The sequence below is a fragment of the Caretta caretta genome, chromosome 26, assembly GCF_965140235.1.
Source record: "Caretta caretta isolate rCarCar2 chromosome 26, rCarCar1.hap1, whole genome shotgun sequence".
NCBI classification, from domain to species: Eukaryota; Metazoa; Chordata; order Testudines; family Cheloniidae; genus Caretta; species Caretta caretta.
In genome coordinates, this window is record NC_134231.1 from 2,658,116 (window position 1) to 2,675,997 (window position 17,882).

A 17,882-nucleotide genomic window follows, 5' to 3' on the forward strand; every position below is an offset into this window, starting at 1 on the left:
AGTTTTGGATACACAAATATATCAGTCTCAAGTCTGGTTGCTCAGGCCTGTGGCTGAGGTAGAAGGTTGAGGGCTCCTGGATGATCTCACTCACAAAACCCGCGAAGAGTCTTCTCAGGCATCTTCACTACCACGTATCAGAAAGGGCAGGGAGGAGAGAGAGAAACTCTGCTTCACTGGGCTCACCTGCTTCGAATCTAATGCACAGGAGCTAAATTGTGAAACCAGGTTTTTATTTCAAAAGGTTTCAGAGGAACAGCCGTGTTAGTCTGTATTCGCAAAAAGAAAAGGAGTACTTGTGGCACCTTAGAGAATAATAAATTGGTTAGTCTCTAAGGTGCCACAAGTACTCCTTTTCTTATTTCAAAAGGTATCGACATTTGCAATAGTAACGCGGGCATGGACCATCCTGAGCAGACAAGTGATTTCCCCAGAGAAGTGGTGGGAAACCCACAACTTGGGCCACTTAAAATAAGTGACCCACACAGGAAGAATGCACTTTAGGGAACCCTCCAGCCCTGTCCCTAAGGAAAGGAAAACAGTCTGGCGAGCCTCGGGTGTTTCTTCCATTACTAATCCACAGGGCTGCAGCTTGGATAATGGCTCTTTGTGCCAACCAGCGTAGCTGTAAAAGCCCCCAAACAAGCCACAGACCAGCTCCTATGGCACGTATAAACCCGTATCTGTGAACCAATGCATGCGTGTTTGCAAGGGCGGGTGAGAGACATACATAAACAAGTGCAAACTGGCAACTTTTGTTCAGGCTGCACTAGGATATTAGTGGCCTAATCCCCCTTCCCCCTTTGCACACTTCCCTCCACACGTGAGCGTGCCTGCCCCTGGGTCGTGGGCGCTAGAGAAGAGCATCAGCAGAGGCAGGTTTCCAATGATTGTACGCTGAAGAAATTGCTTTTTTTGCAATAACAAAGCACAAAGGTTCTAACCAGTGCCAACAACACCCCATACCTGCAGCTGTTCCATTTCCTTAGAAATTGCCTCCAGGTGACGGAGTTGCTTTGGCAAGAGGACGGAGCCAAGCCATACAGAATGTCATGCTAAGACAGCTGTGGCTATTTAAGACTTGACCCTGTGAGATACTGAGCAACTTCAACTTCCACAGCCTTCGATGGGACTGGAAGGTGCTGGGCACCTGGCAGGTTCAAGCCCTTAGCCGTGCGGCTCCCCTGGAGTTGCAATGCTGTGTGGAGCCTCTCAGGCACAAGGTGAGGACTTCAATCGAATGGCAGAGCAGATAATCCCCAGCACTCAGCATCCCCAGTCTCTGCACATCAGGCCTCTTCCCTTGCCAGAGATGCTCCACCACATGGAATTAATTTCTGTAGTTAAACATCTGCTGGCATTTCACTGGTTTTGCTTCTATCTATCTGCGTAGCACCAATCCCCATGCGGGGAGCTGGATGGAGAGAAAACGAGCTGTACTTTCTCTAAACAGAAGGCTTTCCATGAGGATCCACCATGCATCACAGACACGGCAGGAAAACACAAAACATGGATTCTGATCCTCTCATCCAAGTCACTCATGCCACTATGGAAAGAGAGCCCAAAGCATTGCAGGCTGCCTAGACTGGGGTTTAATCCACGGAGGTCAACCCTCTAGCACCTGATGGAAGGCTTTAGAGGTGGCTCTGCCTATGTGCCTGGTTCTCTCTAACCCCGGCCTCTATTACTGGATACATTCATATGAAACCAGGATCTTGGATGCACCAGCTCTTCGCTGCTGCTTATTTTCCCCATGCCTTCCCTCTGGCTGCGGCGGGGAGAACTGTAATACCAGCAAGGAGTCTCACTTGAGGGGTGAATAAGCAGCCGCAACTGCTGAGGCTCTGAAGCCACAAAGATCTTTGCTCTATCCAACACCCCTAGTGGTTTAAAAGAAAAAAGAGGGAGAAACTCAAAACTCAAACCATCGGGGCTCTTACAACATAGCAGGGCCATGTTCTGCCTGTGGGTCACCCACAGGCATGGGTGCTCCCCACTCTGGCTGCAGCTCAAACATTCTGGTCTCCCCCAACCTCCGCAGGCAGGCAGAACAGCAGAGGAGCAGTTCACGGTGGGTCAGGGAGCGTGCTCCATGTGTTTTAGCACGTACTGCCCTGGCCAGGGCCCATGCACCCCTGTGCCATACTAGTTACATCACTTTCTGGCAGGAATAACTTGCCTGGGCACAGAAGCCAGCCAGAATTAGGGCTGGTCGTTCAGGCCTAACGCGTTCGTGTATTCTGGCCAGACCTGAAGACGACCAGAATTAGGGCCCTACTTTTAAGTGCCAAGTGTTATTATTATTGTTCTAAACAAAATGTACCCAAACATTTCCCACGAAGAATCAGCTGCTCTACAACTTTATCTAAAGAGTCTCTCCTGGGGAGTTACTCAGGAGCTTTGCCCAGAGATCTTCCCCCGTCAGATCCTTCGGAATGGGTTTGAAGTGCAACTGTTTTGTCAGCAGTAGCACTCATTGAGAAATAGATGTTATTCACGTTGCTTAACGCCGGACTGGAAGGTGTTCAGCTATGACAGTGATGAGAGCGGCGTGAGTACCTACAGAGAACGCAACGCCCAGTGACTCTCAAGGGCCAACTGATGCTTTCCTACTTTAAACCCGACGGAAGACCAAGCCACTACGGCCTCGTAATCTAAAGGGGCTGCTCATCAGCTAAAAGCCTCTGGTTTTGATTTTTCCATCTGGAAAAGGTTTAGAATAAATCACGTTTAGTGTTGGACACTAAAGTCTGGGGTCACTGAATATTTGTAGCTTTCTGCCTGTGTTTGTCAGTTTCATGTCAGGTTTGAGTGGTGCCCCCTTAATGTTCATTGTATGGTCAATCAAGCTTTGCTACTTTGCAGTGCCTGCTGTCTCTATATGACCCTATCAGCAAATGAGCTTCTCCTTCCAAGAGCCAAATTACTGAAAATTGGTAATACCTAGCAATGTTAAATCAGTGAAAGACAGGCTTAAAAATGCCCATTTTGCTTTCACCGTCCCCGCCGCTCAGTGCGGTTTGGTTCTTTCCTCCTATATAGCATTTCAGCAGCAGCTAACGAAGTCCTTTAGCCACACACCCAAGCCCCAGTTCAACAAGGCATTAAAGCATGTGCTTGTGTTGTTTACTGAATAAGACTGCACTACTGAATCAGGGCCCCAGTGCACATTTGGAAGAGGCAGGGATGTAAACTGAAAAAATAAAAAAATAAAAAGCAGTTTTCTCTGGGAAGTGAAAAAAGTGATCAGATGTCTTAACAGAATTTCTAAGCTATGTATGGTGGTAATTAAAGGAGAGAGTGGATTACACATGGCAGGTATCACTGTTAATTATGAAATTCACTGGTTTTATTGTTTTGGGACTATTTACAGTGGTATTATTGTAGTTACATCTTTAGTGTTGTCTTCGTGGGAAGATTTTCACATTGCCAAAATAGGTTATTCCTATATATGTACACATACAAGCAGGCGCACCCACTGGCCAAGATTTCCAAAAAGGACTAGAGAATCTGGATGCTTCATTTTTCAAGGACCCAGCTTGAGATCTCTGAAAGGGACCTGATTTTCAGAAAGCGCTGAACACCCACACTCTGAGAATTAGCCAAGTATGCCAGTGCACAGGCTAAAACAGGGCCGGGGGGATAAAATGCGCTTTATGAACAGAACCCCAAACGTGTCAGGCACCAGAGCACCAGGCTTGCTTGCTAGAGTAACCCCACCCTTTCTGAACTTGAATGATCCACACTGCCACTGCATGCACGTCAAGGCTTTAAAAACAAATTTCCTTCTTTTGTCATTAAAAAACCCAACAAACTGTTAAGCACACCACCACCAAATACTAACAGTCTTAAAAAAAAACTGATGCAAGAGTAAATCCAAACCAGAGTTAAACACAGAACACGAACATTGCCTGGCTTTTTAAAAATTGCTCCACTGCCTATGTGCTGGAGCTCAGAAAACATGCCCCAGTCCTACAAACACTTATGCAAGTGCTTGACTTTATGCACTGCAAACAGTCCTGTTGACTTTAATAGGACAATTCACAATGTACAGAATGAAGCACACACCTAAGTCTCTGCAAGATCAGGGACTCAACCCATATGCTTAACATCACACCCTGCGGGCAGTCCCAGTGAACCCTGCTTACTGCATGTACGGCTAAGCAAGTGCAACGGCCTTTGCAGGATCAGGGTCTAAATAAGCATAAAGTAGCATTAACTGCCTCAAACGACAAAGTGGGGTTCCGAGGACTTTTAAGACAATTTCAACTGCGAGACCTCGTCTGTGTACACAAGCCACTGAAAATCAAGTGTTACAATGAAAAGACAGACGGAACTTTTAAAACTTTCCCTACTTTACATTGCCAGATCAGATGAGGGGAGGGGAGCTATTTTAAGAAAGGTGTGCGTTATTATTTCCAGTGGAAACAGTTGTTTTCAAACAAAAGCTCTCTGTGTAAAGCCCCAGATGTTGCCAAAGGAAAAGGTGGAAATGAAAGTGACTATAAACCAAAGTGAAACTGATTTTCAGGCCTGGTCTGCACTAGGAACTTTTGCCAATACAGCCCAGTAGGAAACAGGACCCATCCTGATTCAAGGCCCACTGAAATCAATGGGCCTTTTTCCACTAGCTTCAGTGGGCTCTGGATCAGGCCCACAAAGAGAATTTTTTACAGTCATGACCTCACCTATCCAGCCACTTCCATTCTTCCAGTCTTCTTAAAGACTATGACTGATACGAACAGGTCTGAGACTGGATGGACCTTATTCTGGTGAGTGGTGCTAATGAAGTCAGTGGAACTATTGGCCTAAGCACAGGCTGCGAGACTGGGCCCAACAAGTGCACCAAGAATGGCACGTTTGGAAGCCGCCAGGTCCAAGACGCAGTTGGAGCCTGAGTTGCTGCCCGTGGGTTTTCTATCCTCCCTGCATGGAGCCTTCTTCCAGGTCACAGATGTTCTAGGAACGGCCCCCCACACCCTGGCTGTGCTTATGCTCGTTTCCCACCGGTGCACTCAGAGCCCATGGCGGCTAGAACACTGACAGTACCTTGCCCGCGCCAGCTTCCACTGTCACCCCCGGGGCACAGCTGCGACGATGGGAGATCCTAGGAAATTAAGTCTTGTTCTGTACAGACAAGGTCTGTGTGTGCAAGGCTCCCACACACAGCCTCCTCCATTCACCTCACCTCCATTGCAAGTGAGCCCTGGTCCCGCAACAGAAGTCATCATCATCCCAGTCATGTGCCTGAACTCTCAGCCCCACCCCTCCACCCCCGCCTCCCCAGGGCAGGGGCCTGGCCTGATCATTATGTGGTTTGGAAACGGTGCCTGCTTACAGCCCTCAACAAACAAACACACACACACACTTCCCACCGTCCCTCTGGCCAGGGAGTGCTGGGCCCTGGATTCCAACAGCCCAGCGGAGTTTACACACAGGGAAAGAGTCTGGCATAAGGGAAGCAAAGTGACTGGAGGGAAAAAGAGAGATGTATGTGAGAGTGCTGGGGGGGTTTGGGGGTGTTGGGAGCAGTCACCGGGTGGCACTGGGTAGGGTGTTGGGGGAATGCAGAAATGCACAGCGGTAGACAGGGAAGTCATTTTGGGTGTGTATGGGGCAGGTAGGGAGAATCAGGGTGGGTGCTGGGGGCAGACAGGAGAGATTGATGGCTGGGGATGGTGGGTGCTGGGGGGCAGGTAGAGAGGGGCACACTGGATGTGGGGTTGGCAATGGGAGTCATTCTGAGTGCATAGGGAGCAGGTATGGGGGGAATTATGCTGGGAGCAGGCAGGAGTACAGACAGTGAGTGCGGGAGGGACCAGCAGAAGGGGGGCAGTGGGTGCTGGACAAGGCAGCAGGAACCAGTGGCTGTTAGGGGTACGGACAGTGGGTGCTGGGAGATCAGCAGATGGGGGGGCAGTGGGTGCTGGACAGGGTGGCAGGAACCAGGGGCTGTTAGGTGTATGGACGGCGGGTGAGGGCAGTGGGTGCTAGAGGGGCAAGAGGAGGGGGACAGTGTGTGCTGGGGCTAGAGGGGGCAGCAGGAACCAGGGGCTGTTAGGGTACGGTCGGTGACCGCTGGGGAGGGGGCAGCAGGAACCAGGGGCTGTTGGGGTACGGTGGGTGCTGGAGGGGGCAGCAGGAACCAGGGGCTGTTGGGGTACGGTTGGTGGCCGCTGGGGGAGGGGGCAGCAGGAACCAGGGGCTGTTAGGGTACGGTCGGTGACCGCTGGGGAGGGGGCAGCAGGAACCAGGGGCTGTTGGGGTACGGTGGGTGCTGGAGGGGGCAGCAGGAACCAGGGGCTGTTGGGGTACGGTTGGTGGCCGCTGGGGGAGGGGGCAGCAGGAACCAGGGGCTGTTGGGGTACGGTAGGTGCTGGAGGGGGCAGCAGGAACCAGGGGCTGTTGGGGTATGGTCGGTGGCCGCTAGGGAGGGGGCAGCAGGAACCAGGGGCTGTTGGGGTACGGTGGGTGCTGGAGGGGGCAGCAGGAACCAGGGGCTGTTGGGGTACGGTCGGTGGCCGCTGGGGAGGGGGCAGCAGGAACCAGGGGCTGTTGGGGTACGGTGGCCGCTGGGGAGGGGGCAGTAGGAACCAGGGGCTGTTGGGGTACGGTGGGTGCTGGAGGGGGCAGCAGGAACCAGGGGCTGTTGGGGTACGGTGGGTGCTGGAGGGGGCAGCAGGAACCAGGGGCTGTTGGGGTACGGTCGGTGGCCGCTGGGGGGGGCAGCAGGAACCAGGGGCTGTTGGGGTACAGTGGGTGCTGGAGGGGGCAGCAGGAACCAGGGGCTGTTGGGGTACGGTCGGTGGCCGCTGGGGAGGGGGCAGCAGGAACCAGGGGCTGTTGGGGTACGGTCGGTGGCCGCTGGGGGGGGGCAGCAGGAACCAGGGGCTGTTGGGGTACGGTGGGTGCTGGAGGGGGCAGCAGGAACCAGGGGCTATTGGGGTACGGTCGGTGGCCGCTGGGGGGGGGCAGCAGGAACCAGGGGCTGTTGGGGTACAGTGGGTGCTGGAGGGGGCAGCAGGAACCAGGGGCTGTTGGGGTACGGTCGGTGGCCGCTGGGGGGGTGCAGCAGGAACCAGGGGCTGTTGGGGTACGGTCGGTGGCCGCTGGGGGGGGGCAGCAGGAACCAGGGGCTGTTGGGGTACGGTCGGTGGCCGCTGGGGGGGGGGCAGCAGGAACCAGGGGCTGTTGGGGTACGGTGGGTGCTGGAGGGGGCAGCAGGAACCAGGGGCTGTTGGGGTACGGTCGGTGGCCGCTGGGGGGGGCAGCAGGAACCAGGGGCTGTTGGGGTACGGTCGGTGGCCGCTGGAGGGGGCAGCAGGAACCAGGGGCTGTTGGGGTACGGTGGCCGCTGGAGGGGGCAGCAGGAACCAGGGGCTGTTGGGGTACGGTGGGTGCTGGAGGGGGCAGCAGGAACCAGGGGCTGTTGGGGTACGGTCGGTGGCCGCTGGAGGGGGCAGCAGGAACCAGGGGCTGTTGGGGTACGGTCGGTGGGTGCTGGAGGGGGCAGCAGCAACCAGGGGCTGTTGGGGTACGGTGGGTGCTGGAGGGGGCAGCAGGAACCAGGGGCTGTTGGGGTACGGTGGGTGCTGGAGGGGGCAGCAGGAACCAGGGGCTGTTGGGGTACGGTGGGTGCTGGAGGGGGCAGCAGGAACCAGGGGCTGTTGGGGTACGGTCGGTGGCCGCTGGGGGGGGGCAGCAGGAACCAGGGGCTGTTGGGGTACGGTCGGTGGCCGCTGGGGGGGGCAGCAGGAACCAGGGGCTGTTGGGGTACGGTGGGTGCTGGAGGGGGCAGCAGGAACCAGGGGCTGTTGGGGTACGGTCGGTGGCCGCTGGGGGGGGGGGGGGCAGCAGGAACCAGGGGCTGCTGGGTGCCGGGGGAGGGGGGGGGTCCCGGCAGCCGGGGCTCGGGGCTGTCTCTGCCCCGGCGCAGCGCCCCAAGCGCCCTGCCCCGCGCCCACGCCGAGCGCTCGCTACTCACAGGCTGACCGTGGCGTTGGGCAGCAGGCGCGGGTCGGGCGGCTCCAGCAGCTGCTGGTCGCTGCAAATCACCTTCCTGCGGGCCGCGCCGGGCAGGCCCGGCCCCTTGGGCCGCTCCCCCACGCACTTGCAGCGCGGGGTCTGCGCGGGGCAGCTGCGGGCGCCCCCCGCGCACAGCCAGGCGGCCAGGCAGAGCAGCCCGGCCGCGCAGCGCATCCCACGGGGCGGCCCCGAGCCCATCAGCCCATCCTCGCCGGGCGCCCCCGAGCCACGAGACGCCGCCCCCGGCCGGGGCTCCGCTGGAGGAAGGGCCGGCCCTGGGCGCACAGGGGCGCGGGCACCCTACAGCCAGGTCCCGGGGGCAGCCATGCGCAGGGTCCCGGCTCCTTCCCAGGGGCTCTCCGCCCTCACACCCCCCCGGAGCCGCCCCGGCGCCCGGCTGCCTCCCGCGACTGCCCGGTGCCCTGCGCTGCCCGCGGCATGGTCGGGTGGGACGGGGGGGTCCGCGGCTGCCGGCGGCGAAGCGTCCGGCTGCTGCGCTCTGGATGGGACCTAGCGGTTTCTGCGGCTGCCGCTCGGGTCCCACCCCCGCTCCGCCAGGCCCGGCTGCGGGGCCCTAGCGCCTCCCCGCTCCCAGCCCGGCCCCTGCGCGCCCGGGGCCCCCCAACTTCCTCAGCCCCCGGGCTCCGCACTCGCCCCTGGGTCCCGTGCGCGGCCCCCTCCAAACTTGCGGGGTTCATGCGCTCCCCGCTGCGCACCAGCGCTCCCCGACCGCGTGCGCCCCCTTCCAAATCTCGGGGCCCCTGGCGCTTCCTTCCCCCGCGGCACCCGCCCTCCCCGTGCTCTTACCCGGAGTCCCCGACGCCCTGCTCCCCCGCCCAGCCCCACTGAGCTGCGAGGGGCCTGCAGACGGTGCCCCCCGCCCCGAGTGCCTGGAGGGAGGGTCTGTGGAGAGGTAGAGGGAACCTTTCCCCCACGCCCTGTGCCGGGCCTCTGGGGGACGCAGCCCTTGGGCGGTGTATAATCCCCCCAGCCAAACCTGCCCCTACTCTGAGTCTAAACCCAGGAGTGAGCACCCTCACCAGTGCCTTGGCTGCTGGGGCTGGTTGTTCCGAGCTGGAGCCAGGACAGTTTCCCCTTGGAGGAGGCATTCTGTATCTGCCAAGTTTGGGGAGGGCATCTGATCCTGTACAGTGACCACAGGGCCAGGACAGTTTGTCCACCCTGTAGCATTTGCTGTGGACCCCTATTGGAGACTGGAGATCAGATGAGCCACATCCTGGCACAGCACCTGGCAGGTTACCACCTAGCAAGGTGGAGAGCCCATCCCTCCCAGGAGAGAGAAGAGCTGAGCCAATAGGCCACAACTCAGTGACAGCGCAGCCTTCTAGGACCCTGGTGTAGCCATGGGTTGAGCTGAAGATGAATGATGTAGTTTGTGATAGGGGCTGGAGTGTGAAGGAGGCATTGGTGGCACTAAAGATTCAGGCAATCCCCCTTTTTGGGCTATTTTACCAGCCTGCTCCCGTTCACTCCCCCAGGTCTAAGTCCTGTAACACAGCCATCCCCACCCCCTTCTGTCTGGCGTCACACCCAGCCCGACACACCTTATCCAGCAGGTTCCCTTTTCCTGCTTCACTCCCATTTTCCTCCTCAGGACTGTTTTCTAGCTGCAGGCCCACGTGGCTCAGAGGTTGCTGGAGTGCCCAACACCTAGAGAGTCAGATCACCTGTCTGTGTCTTTATCCAGACTGAGATGCAGTGAAGCCCCAGCACCTATAATCTGCATGAACATCCTGTTGCTATTCTTCACAGGTACTGCAGTAACACCTGTGAGGCCCAGTCATGGGCCAGGACCCCATTGTGCTCGGTACAAACACAGGACAAAAGTGATGGTGCATGTGCACTGAAGGCAGTATAGTGAAGGCTTGCACTACTAGTGCCCACCCTCTGTCTCACCCCTGCACAATAAATAGGGATCAAAAGAGGGCAATGCAATCTTGAAGAACCCCAGCATGAGAGAGCAGGGAGTCAGGGCTGTGGAAAGATGTGTGTGCACCTGACTTCTCCCAGGGACCACTAATTCCTCCTGAAGGAGGGAGAAATATTATTCCTCCCTTTCCATACATAGATCTCTGTAATGGGCCATTTGAAGAGCAGCTCGCTGCACTGGTGTGTTCCAGCTCATCGGGAATGGCAAGAAGCCAGTGGAACAGGCAGAGGGACACAGAAAGCACTCAGCACCTTTCAGACTTAGCCCCTAACTTCTCTTAGTTTCCTCACCTGTAAAAGGGAGATATTGACCTACCTCACTGGGGACAGTCATTCTAAATTAATAGCAGGAGTTAGGTAAATGTAAAGTGTTACTATAACAAACCTGCAGGACTGGAACCGAATGCAAGCACAGCTGAATGCACTGAAAGGGGCAAAAAGCAGCTGCAGGTCCCCAGCACATCAAGAGCCATTACCTCAGGGAGGCAGAGCTGGGGGAGGGAATGATTGTTGTAGAACTGGGTTTCACAGTGAACCCACCTCTTTAACAGGAGATGTTACAAGGGGCCCCAAGCCTTTCTTCTTGTCTGCTTTCAGCACCTAGCTAGGTGCTAGTGAACTCTAGCACAAGAGACCAGGGAGGTCCAACCAGTTATACCCTCCTTGGAAACCAACATCCTATTTGTCCCCCATTCAACTGACACCAATTAAGTCCTAGTAGTGCTGTTGTTCACCCTAGCCAGGCTGGGAGGGGTTATTCTAATATGGCACACGAACACCGTTCCCTCCTGAAGCGAGCAGAGCTCAGGCAGGGCTAATGAGCGCACCCTGGATCTTGAGGCTAGGAGAGGTTTTATGAAGGGTCAGTCAAGCTGCATCATGTATTGCAAATCGGTATGGCCCTGTGCTTAGCTGACCAGCATCCAGCCTGGTGCCTGGGGCCCAGCCTGCATGCCAAGGGGAGTTTGAAAGACTCCTCACTAGCCAATCCGTTTTTAAGGTTTCATCATAAAGGCTCAAAACTAGAAAACAGCACGGACCAGGCTTTACCTCATTGAGGAGTCAGCTCTTGGGATTGGAGCTTGTGGTTGCCAGGACTCCTAACTGAAACTTTAAGCCTTCCTCTCCAGGGAGTGACGATCACACCAGGAGGCAACTTAAACTGGGCCCACCATGTACTTGGTACAAATGAGCTTTTCAAAAACATTGACACTCACAGATGCGTTTCCACCTATCTATGTCAGCTTCTATTAGAAACAGCCACAAAAAGGAGACACAGACACACACTCCCTTATTGCAGGTGAACCCCCAATTGAAAGGTCTCAGAGTTGCATCAGTGAAACTGACCGAACAAGAAGGGAAACTGACAGTTTTACACAAAATTTGCCTTTTCTGGAAAATCTAGCCCTAGAGGATTAAAGTTCTTTCACTCCTAACCTACAGTGTTGCTAGTAGCAGGGGGAAGGTATTTTGCTTCTTTGCAACATGATTTAAAGAGACAAGGTCCCTGGGAATTTCAAAAAACTACCAACCAAAGCGGACTAGGGCTCAGTCCCGCAAACCCTGTCATGCACCACGCTTACTGCCATGGATGTCAGCAGGCCACTCGGGGTAGCACTTGGAAGTTCAAACCCTAAGTAAACAAGTATTTGAATTAGGGTACTAAAGTGTTTGAAAAAGCCAAAATACAGGTCTGTTGAAGCTAGCAGCAGGCCTGATTGGGTCCATCATCTTACAAATAGCAATTAGTGCTCAGTTGCAATATATCCCACCAGGGAAATGGCCTAATGCATTGCTACTAATTTACCCAAGGAAATTAAGGGAACTCCAACAAAGACTCAGTGAGAACGTTTATGCATTGTCCATAGTTCGATGGGTAGCAGTGGGTGGCCTAGCCCTTCAGGACTAGGCTCTCACCCATTGATTTATTCTGGGTTGCCTTAATGACCTGTTTCACTTCTCCTCCCCCCTGGGAGCCAGTGGGGAGGTAGGAGGCTGCCTGGACTAATACATACTGAGCACTGCCCTGGATCCAGCGCCAGCCCATAATTGAGTCACTCTGCCCTTTTCTTTTCAAGGGCGATGTGTCTGACCCAGCAGGGAGAAGGGGCCCTCGAAAACATGGCATTAATCGTGCGTTCCTCATGAGTGGACAGGAATGGGCTTGGCAAGGTTTTTGAGCCCGGAGGATATTGGTCAGGGCTGGCAGCATTCTGTGGCTAATCAGAGCTCTGGAGTGGTCTCTGGAGCACATTGAAGCAATCATGCCCCTGCACACGCCTTCAGCATTTCAGCCTCCTATAAAGTTACCTCCAAACAGTCAACCCTCATCCAAACCAATAACAAATGTGAAATATCCAGGGACACCACCACTAGAGGAGAACTGTTCAAACAGTGCTTCCCAGCTGATCTGAGCTTCGCCTATAAGTTCTTTCAGCTATTTCCAAGCCCCTCTAAACTCTTTCCCAGACAAACACCTAGCCTGCTCCATTCTGAATCACTATCCTGCTAAGCCAAACAATGGGGTAACTTATTTGATGCTATAACAGCATCGGAGCCTGAGTGTCAGAGGTACGGTAACCCTCTCCGCTCCCAACCTCAAAAAAGCAGAAGTCTCCAAATTCTACTCATTTGGGTCCAACAAAAAAAACTTTTACAGTGGCTTTCACTGAGGAAATCTGCTATCCATGAAATAAACAAGTCCCATTTTGCTTCCACTGATGAAATCTGCAATAGGCACCTGCCCCTGGTTAGCTCATCATGAATTTTGACCCTCACCCTGTGTAGCTAAGGCATTTAACCTGTCTGAAGCTTTCATTGATTCTATTAGACAGGTCAAATGACAGGTCAAGAAAGTGAGCATTACATCTGTCAACAGGTGCAATTTGCACTGTGCTGGGGGCTTATTTGTCAGAAGGGCTACATCCAAACCACTCATTTTTACAAGACTGGTTTTCACATGCTGCAAAAACAAGCACTGGTGAGATTTCCAGCCCTCCATGCTCAGCCTACCACCAGGGCTTCCTCTAAGGATGTATGGCTCTCACTAGTAGCAGAGCATCCTCCAAGGGCATATGGATTTACCCTCACAGCCCCCATTTCTCAGCTGGAGAACTGGGTCCCAGAGAGGTTAAGTGACTTGCACAGTGTCACAAAGGAAGTCTACGGCTGAACAGGAACTTGAACCCAGGGCTCCCAAGAATGTCCTGGCCAGAGTGAGAATGAAAATCAATTAAGAAGTTAACCACATTTTTTGCAGCTTTCTAAAGAGGTCAGGATGGAGTGCCCCACGGAGCGAGACCAATCCACGCACCATCCCCTAACACTTGTTCACAAGGGGAGAGCACACATGGAGACCATACCTGTGAGAGGGGCATCACTCTCTGGAGGGTAGCAACACAGAGGCATTCTGCATGGAAGCCCTAAGCTGTGCAAAGGGGAGATCTCACACACTCACAGCTTCTTTCTTTTAACAACCCCAAGGATGAAGCTCCATGTAGAACTGCTAGCAGGGATTGAGTGACAATGACTACAGCCCAACTGCCCCTCTACAGCTGCTCATCAGAGCCAACCAGCAGAGTGTTAGAGCCAGGTGCTTGCTCCAAAGAGCAAGTTCTCACTGGACGCTGCAGGCACAGATGCAGAGCAGCACTTGTTAATCCTAGGTGCAGAACTGAAACAGGTCACAACACAGCGAACGGGCTTGACTCGGCAACCAGGCTTGGAAAAGGCAGCAAGTCTGACTCCCTAGTAGGAGAACTTCCCAGACAGAGTGTTTGAAAGAAGCTGCAGACAGTCTCCTAATCACAGAAGAGGTACAGCACAGGCAGCTGCTGTGGAAATTTCTCCAGTACCAACATGCTTCTACCCACAGAAGAGACCCTCTGAGTAGACATGAGCACCATGAGGATGAGCACAAAAACCCCAGGAGAATGGAGAGCTCAGTCTGCAAGGCCACGTTGCTGAGAAGGATCAATGGAGTGGACAAGGCACAAAGAAGGGCAACAAAAATTATTAGAGGAATGGAACAGCTTCCATACAAGGAGAGATTAAGATGACTGGGACTGTTCAACTTAGAAAAGAGATGACTCAGGGGTCTATAAAATCATGACTGGTGTGGAGAGAGTGAAGAGGGAAAGTTATTTACCCCTCTATATAAACACACAAACCAGGTGTCACCCAATGACATTAACAGGCAGCAGATTTAAAACCCAAGGAAGTACTACTTCACACACCACACAGTCAACCTGTGGAACTCGTTGCCCGGAGATGCTGTGAAGGCCAAAAGTATAACAGGGTTCAAAAAAGAATTAGATATGTTCCTGGAGGATAGGTCTATTAGCCAAGATAGTCAGGGATGGAACCCCAGGCTCTGGGTGTTCCTAGCCTCTGACTGCCAGAAGCTAGGAATGGACGACTGGATGGATCACTTGATAATTACTCTTGTTGTTCTTTCCTTCTAAAGCATGATCTGGCACCAGCCACTGGGCTAGCTGGACCATCAGTCTGACCCCCCCATGTTCATTCTTATGAAAGTGGTAATCAGGGAGGCAGCTGTTGTATCGGGGATACCTATTGTTTTCAGGTCAGTCACTACAAAAACTAGCTGCCATCTTCTCATAGCACTCTAACCCTATGCTAGGACACCCTCCAGTGCTGGATGAGCCTCTCCTAGATGTTTCCCCACAGATAGTGCTGGCACAGGTTTAGCTACATCCACATTTGTGCCTCTCTTTCCTCTAGAGAGATTCTAAACTTATCCATAGGTCGTGACTGGCCTGAAGGCACACAGGCAGAAACTAAAGCCAGGTCTCCTCCTCCTCAGTCCTTCCTGCCCTCAAAAGAAACAATACAGCTTGCTTTTCCTCTGGACGCGATCCCTCCCGAGCATCACAGGAAGACTCTATACTGCATTGCATGATGCCAAATGGGGAACAGATAACTTTCATGTCTCTCCAAGTCTCCCAGCAGCCCCACCCTATTGAAAGCTAGAGCCAGCCCTGATCACTTCTCCGTGCATCTGTCAAATAGGGTCACACATTGATTTCATTTCACAGATTGGCAGGAAGTTCAAACTTGAAGCCAAGTACTTAGCAACACACAAGATATCATCTGAAACAAACAAACCTGACTTAGCAGCAGGAGGAGGGAGGGGGAGGACAGTGTCTGAACAGACTGGATTCCTCCTAACTAGGTAATTGAAGCCTGCAAAGCTCCGTGGTTTCAAAAGCTGCCGTTAGAGTAGGAGGCTGCTCATTTAGTATCGATATTTATCTAAATATAGCTTTAGCATGGAGTCTTTCCTCACCCACTGCTATGAAAAGAGCAGCAGCACATGATTCTAGCCTAGAATAATCCACCTTTTTATTTCTTTTGGAGATAGCCAAGTCTAGCCCGAGACGGTCTCGCAATCCCCACAGAATAATTCCACCATGACAGACAGGGAGTCTGACTCATGCTCCTTCACGGCTCCCCTGGCTGACAACTGCTTTGGAGTGCTGGGAGAAGGGTCTGTTTGTACAGGAGAGGGATCATGGGGGTGTCTCAGCTTCTCCAAGGCAGGGAGAGAGCCTGGAGGGTCTATAGTTGACACAGAGTCCAAGGTTAATGTGAAATCTGAATAAATCTTGGAGATGTGTATTGCTGAGTGGGAGTTGTATATGCTATATGGATAGGACTTTAATACAAAGCTACATTACGAAATGGCCAGTTTTGTAGTGTTCGCTCAGGCTTCCCTACCCAAAACCTAGTTTTTAAAAGTTATATCTACAGTGGCATATAGGATCTGATCCAAGAGGTGAATAGAGCTGAATCATTTGGTAATAGCAACTATAACGTAATTAAATTTAACATCCTTGTAGGGGGCAAAATACCAAAGAAGCTCACCACAGTAGCACTTAACTTCAAAACTGAGAACTACAAAAAATGGGGAGGCTGGTTAAATGGAACAGTCACAAGAGTGAAATGCCTGCAAGCGGGCAAAAATAAAAGATCCCCATCGTAGCTAAACAGAATAAAGAGGCGGTGAGACACAAAAATACATCCTTTAAAAACTGAAGTCAAATTCTACTGAAGAAAACAGAAAGGAGCATAAACTCTGGCAAGTCAAGTGTAAAAGTAGAATTATACAGGCGGGAAAAAAAAACCTAATCTGAAAAGCAACTAGAAAGAGACACAAAAACTAAGAGCAATAAATTTTCTAAGCACATCAGAAGCAGAAAACCTGCCAATTAGGTGGGACACTGGACAATCGAGGTGCTAAAGGAACACTCAAGGAAGACAAGGCCCTTGCGGCGATGCTAAATGAACTCTTTGCATCAGTCTACATTGCAGAGGACGTGAGGGAGATTCCAACACAAGAGCCATTCTTTTGAGGTGTCCCAGATTGAGGGGTGAGTAGGTGGCGGTTTTGGAACAAATTGATCAATGAACCAGTAATAAGTCACCAGGACCAGACAGTATTCATCCAAGAGTTCTGAATTAATTCAAATGTGAAATTACAGAACTACTAACTGTAGTCTGTAACCTATCACTTAAATCAGCCTCTGTACCAGATGACTGGCAGATAGTTAGTGTAATGACAATTTAAAAAAAAAAAAAAATACTCCAGAGGAGACCCCGGCAATTACAGGCCAGTAAGCCTAACTTCAGTACCAGGCAAACTGGTTGAAATTATAGTAAAGAACAGAATTATCAGACAGAGAGGAACACAGTATTTTGGAGAAGAGTCAACATGGCTTTTGTAAAGGGAAATTGTGCCTCATTAATCTATTAGACTTTGATTGGGTCAAACAAACATGTGGACAAGGGTGATCTAGTGGATGTAGAGTACTTAGACTTTCAAGAAGCCTCTGACAAGGTCTCTCACCAAAGGCTCTTAAGCAAAGTCAGCAGTCATGGGGTCAGAGGAAGGTCCTCTCATGTATCAGGAACTGGTTAAAAGACAGGGAACAAAGGTAGGAATAAATGGTGAAATTTCAGAATGGAGATAGGGAAATAGTGGGGTCTCCCAAGGATCTGTCCTGGGAACTGTGCTGTTCAACATATCAAACGATCTGGAAAACGGGTAAACAGTAAAGTGGCAAAGTTTGCAGACAATACAAAATTACTGAAGATTGTTAAGTCCACAGCTGACTGCAAAGCGTTACAAAGGGAACTCACAAAACTGGTGACTGGGCAACAAACTGGCAGATGGAATTCAGCGTTGACAAGTGCAAAGTAAGGCACATTGGAAAACATCATCCCAACTACACCTGCAAAGTGATGGGGTCTAAATTAGCGGTTACCACTCACAAAAGAGATTTGAGTCAACCGGATAGTTCTCTGAAAACAGCCGCTTAATGTGCTGTGGCCGTCAAAACCATTAGGAAGGGGGTAGAAAAGACATAAAACATCATAATGTCACTAAATCCATGGTACACCCATCCCTTGAATACTGCCTGCAGTTCTGGTCACCCCATCTCAAGAAAATATATTCGAATTGGGAAAAGTACAGAGAAGGGCAACACAAATGATGAGGGGGATGGAACCACTTCCCTATGAGGAGAGATTAAAAAGACTGGGACTGTTCAGCTTGGAAAAGGGGGGACAGGATACAGGTCTATAAAATCATAACTGGGGTGAAGAAAGCGAAAGTGCTATTTACACCTTCACACAACACAAGAACTGAAGGACACCCACTGGAAGTAACAGGCCGCAAGTTTAAAACAAACATAAGTACTTCTTCACGCTTTTCATACGGGAGGGGGAACCCATCTGATCCCAAGACTAAGCCTTCATCGGCTGAGATTATTCTTTCAAGGCAAGTTCTGACAGTGATAATGCCCCTAGAAGAGGGAATTGGAGTGGCAGCAAACTAGGGAAGTGCCTTTATTTTAATAGATGTAAATAAAGCTCATGTTGCAGGG

At 52.1% G+C, this 17,882-nt stretch overlaps 1 protein-coding gene across 1 annotated transcript in view; it reads right to left on the bottom strand.

The window, feature by feature from the left end:
* The window catches only part of ADGRA2 (adhesion G protein-coupled receptor A2), a 102,855-nt gene extending 94,335 nt beyond the window's left edge, over window positions 1-8,520 (bottom strand). The window contains exon 1 of the mRNA XM_048829642.2: window positions 7,985-8,520. Within this exon, the coding sequence (XP_048685599.2) occupies window positions 7,985-8,223 (239 nt within the window). The 5' untranslated portion in view covers window positions 8,224-8,520. The remainder of the gene's footprint in view (window positions 1-7,984) is intronic.
* Window positions 8,521-17,882: the final 9,362 nt, after the last annotated feature.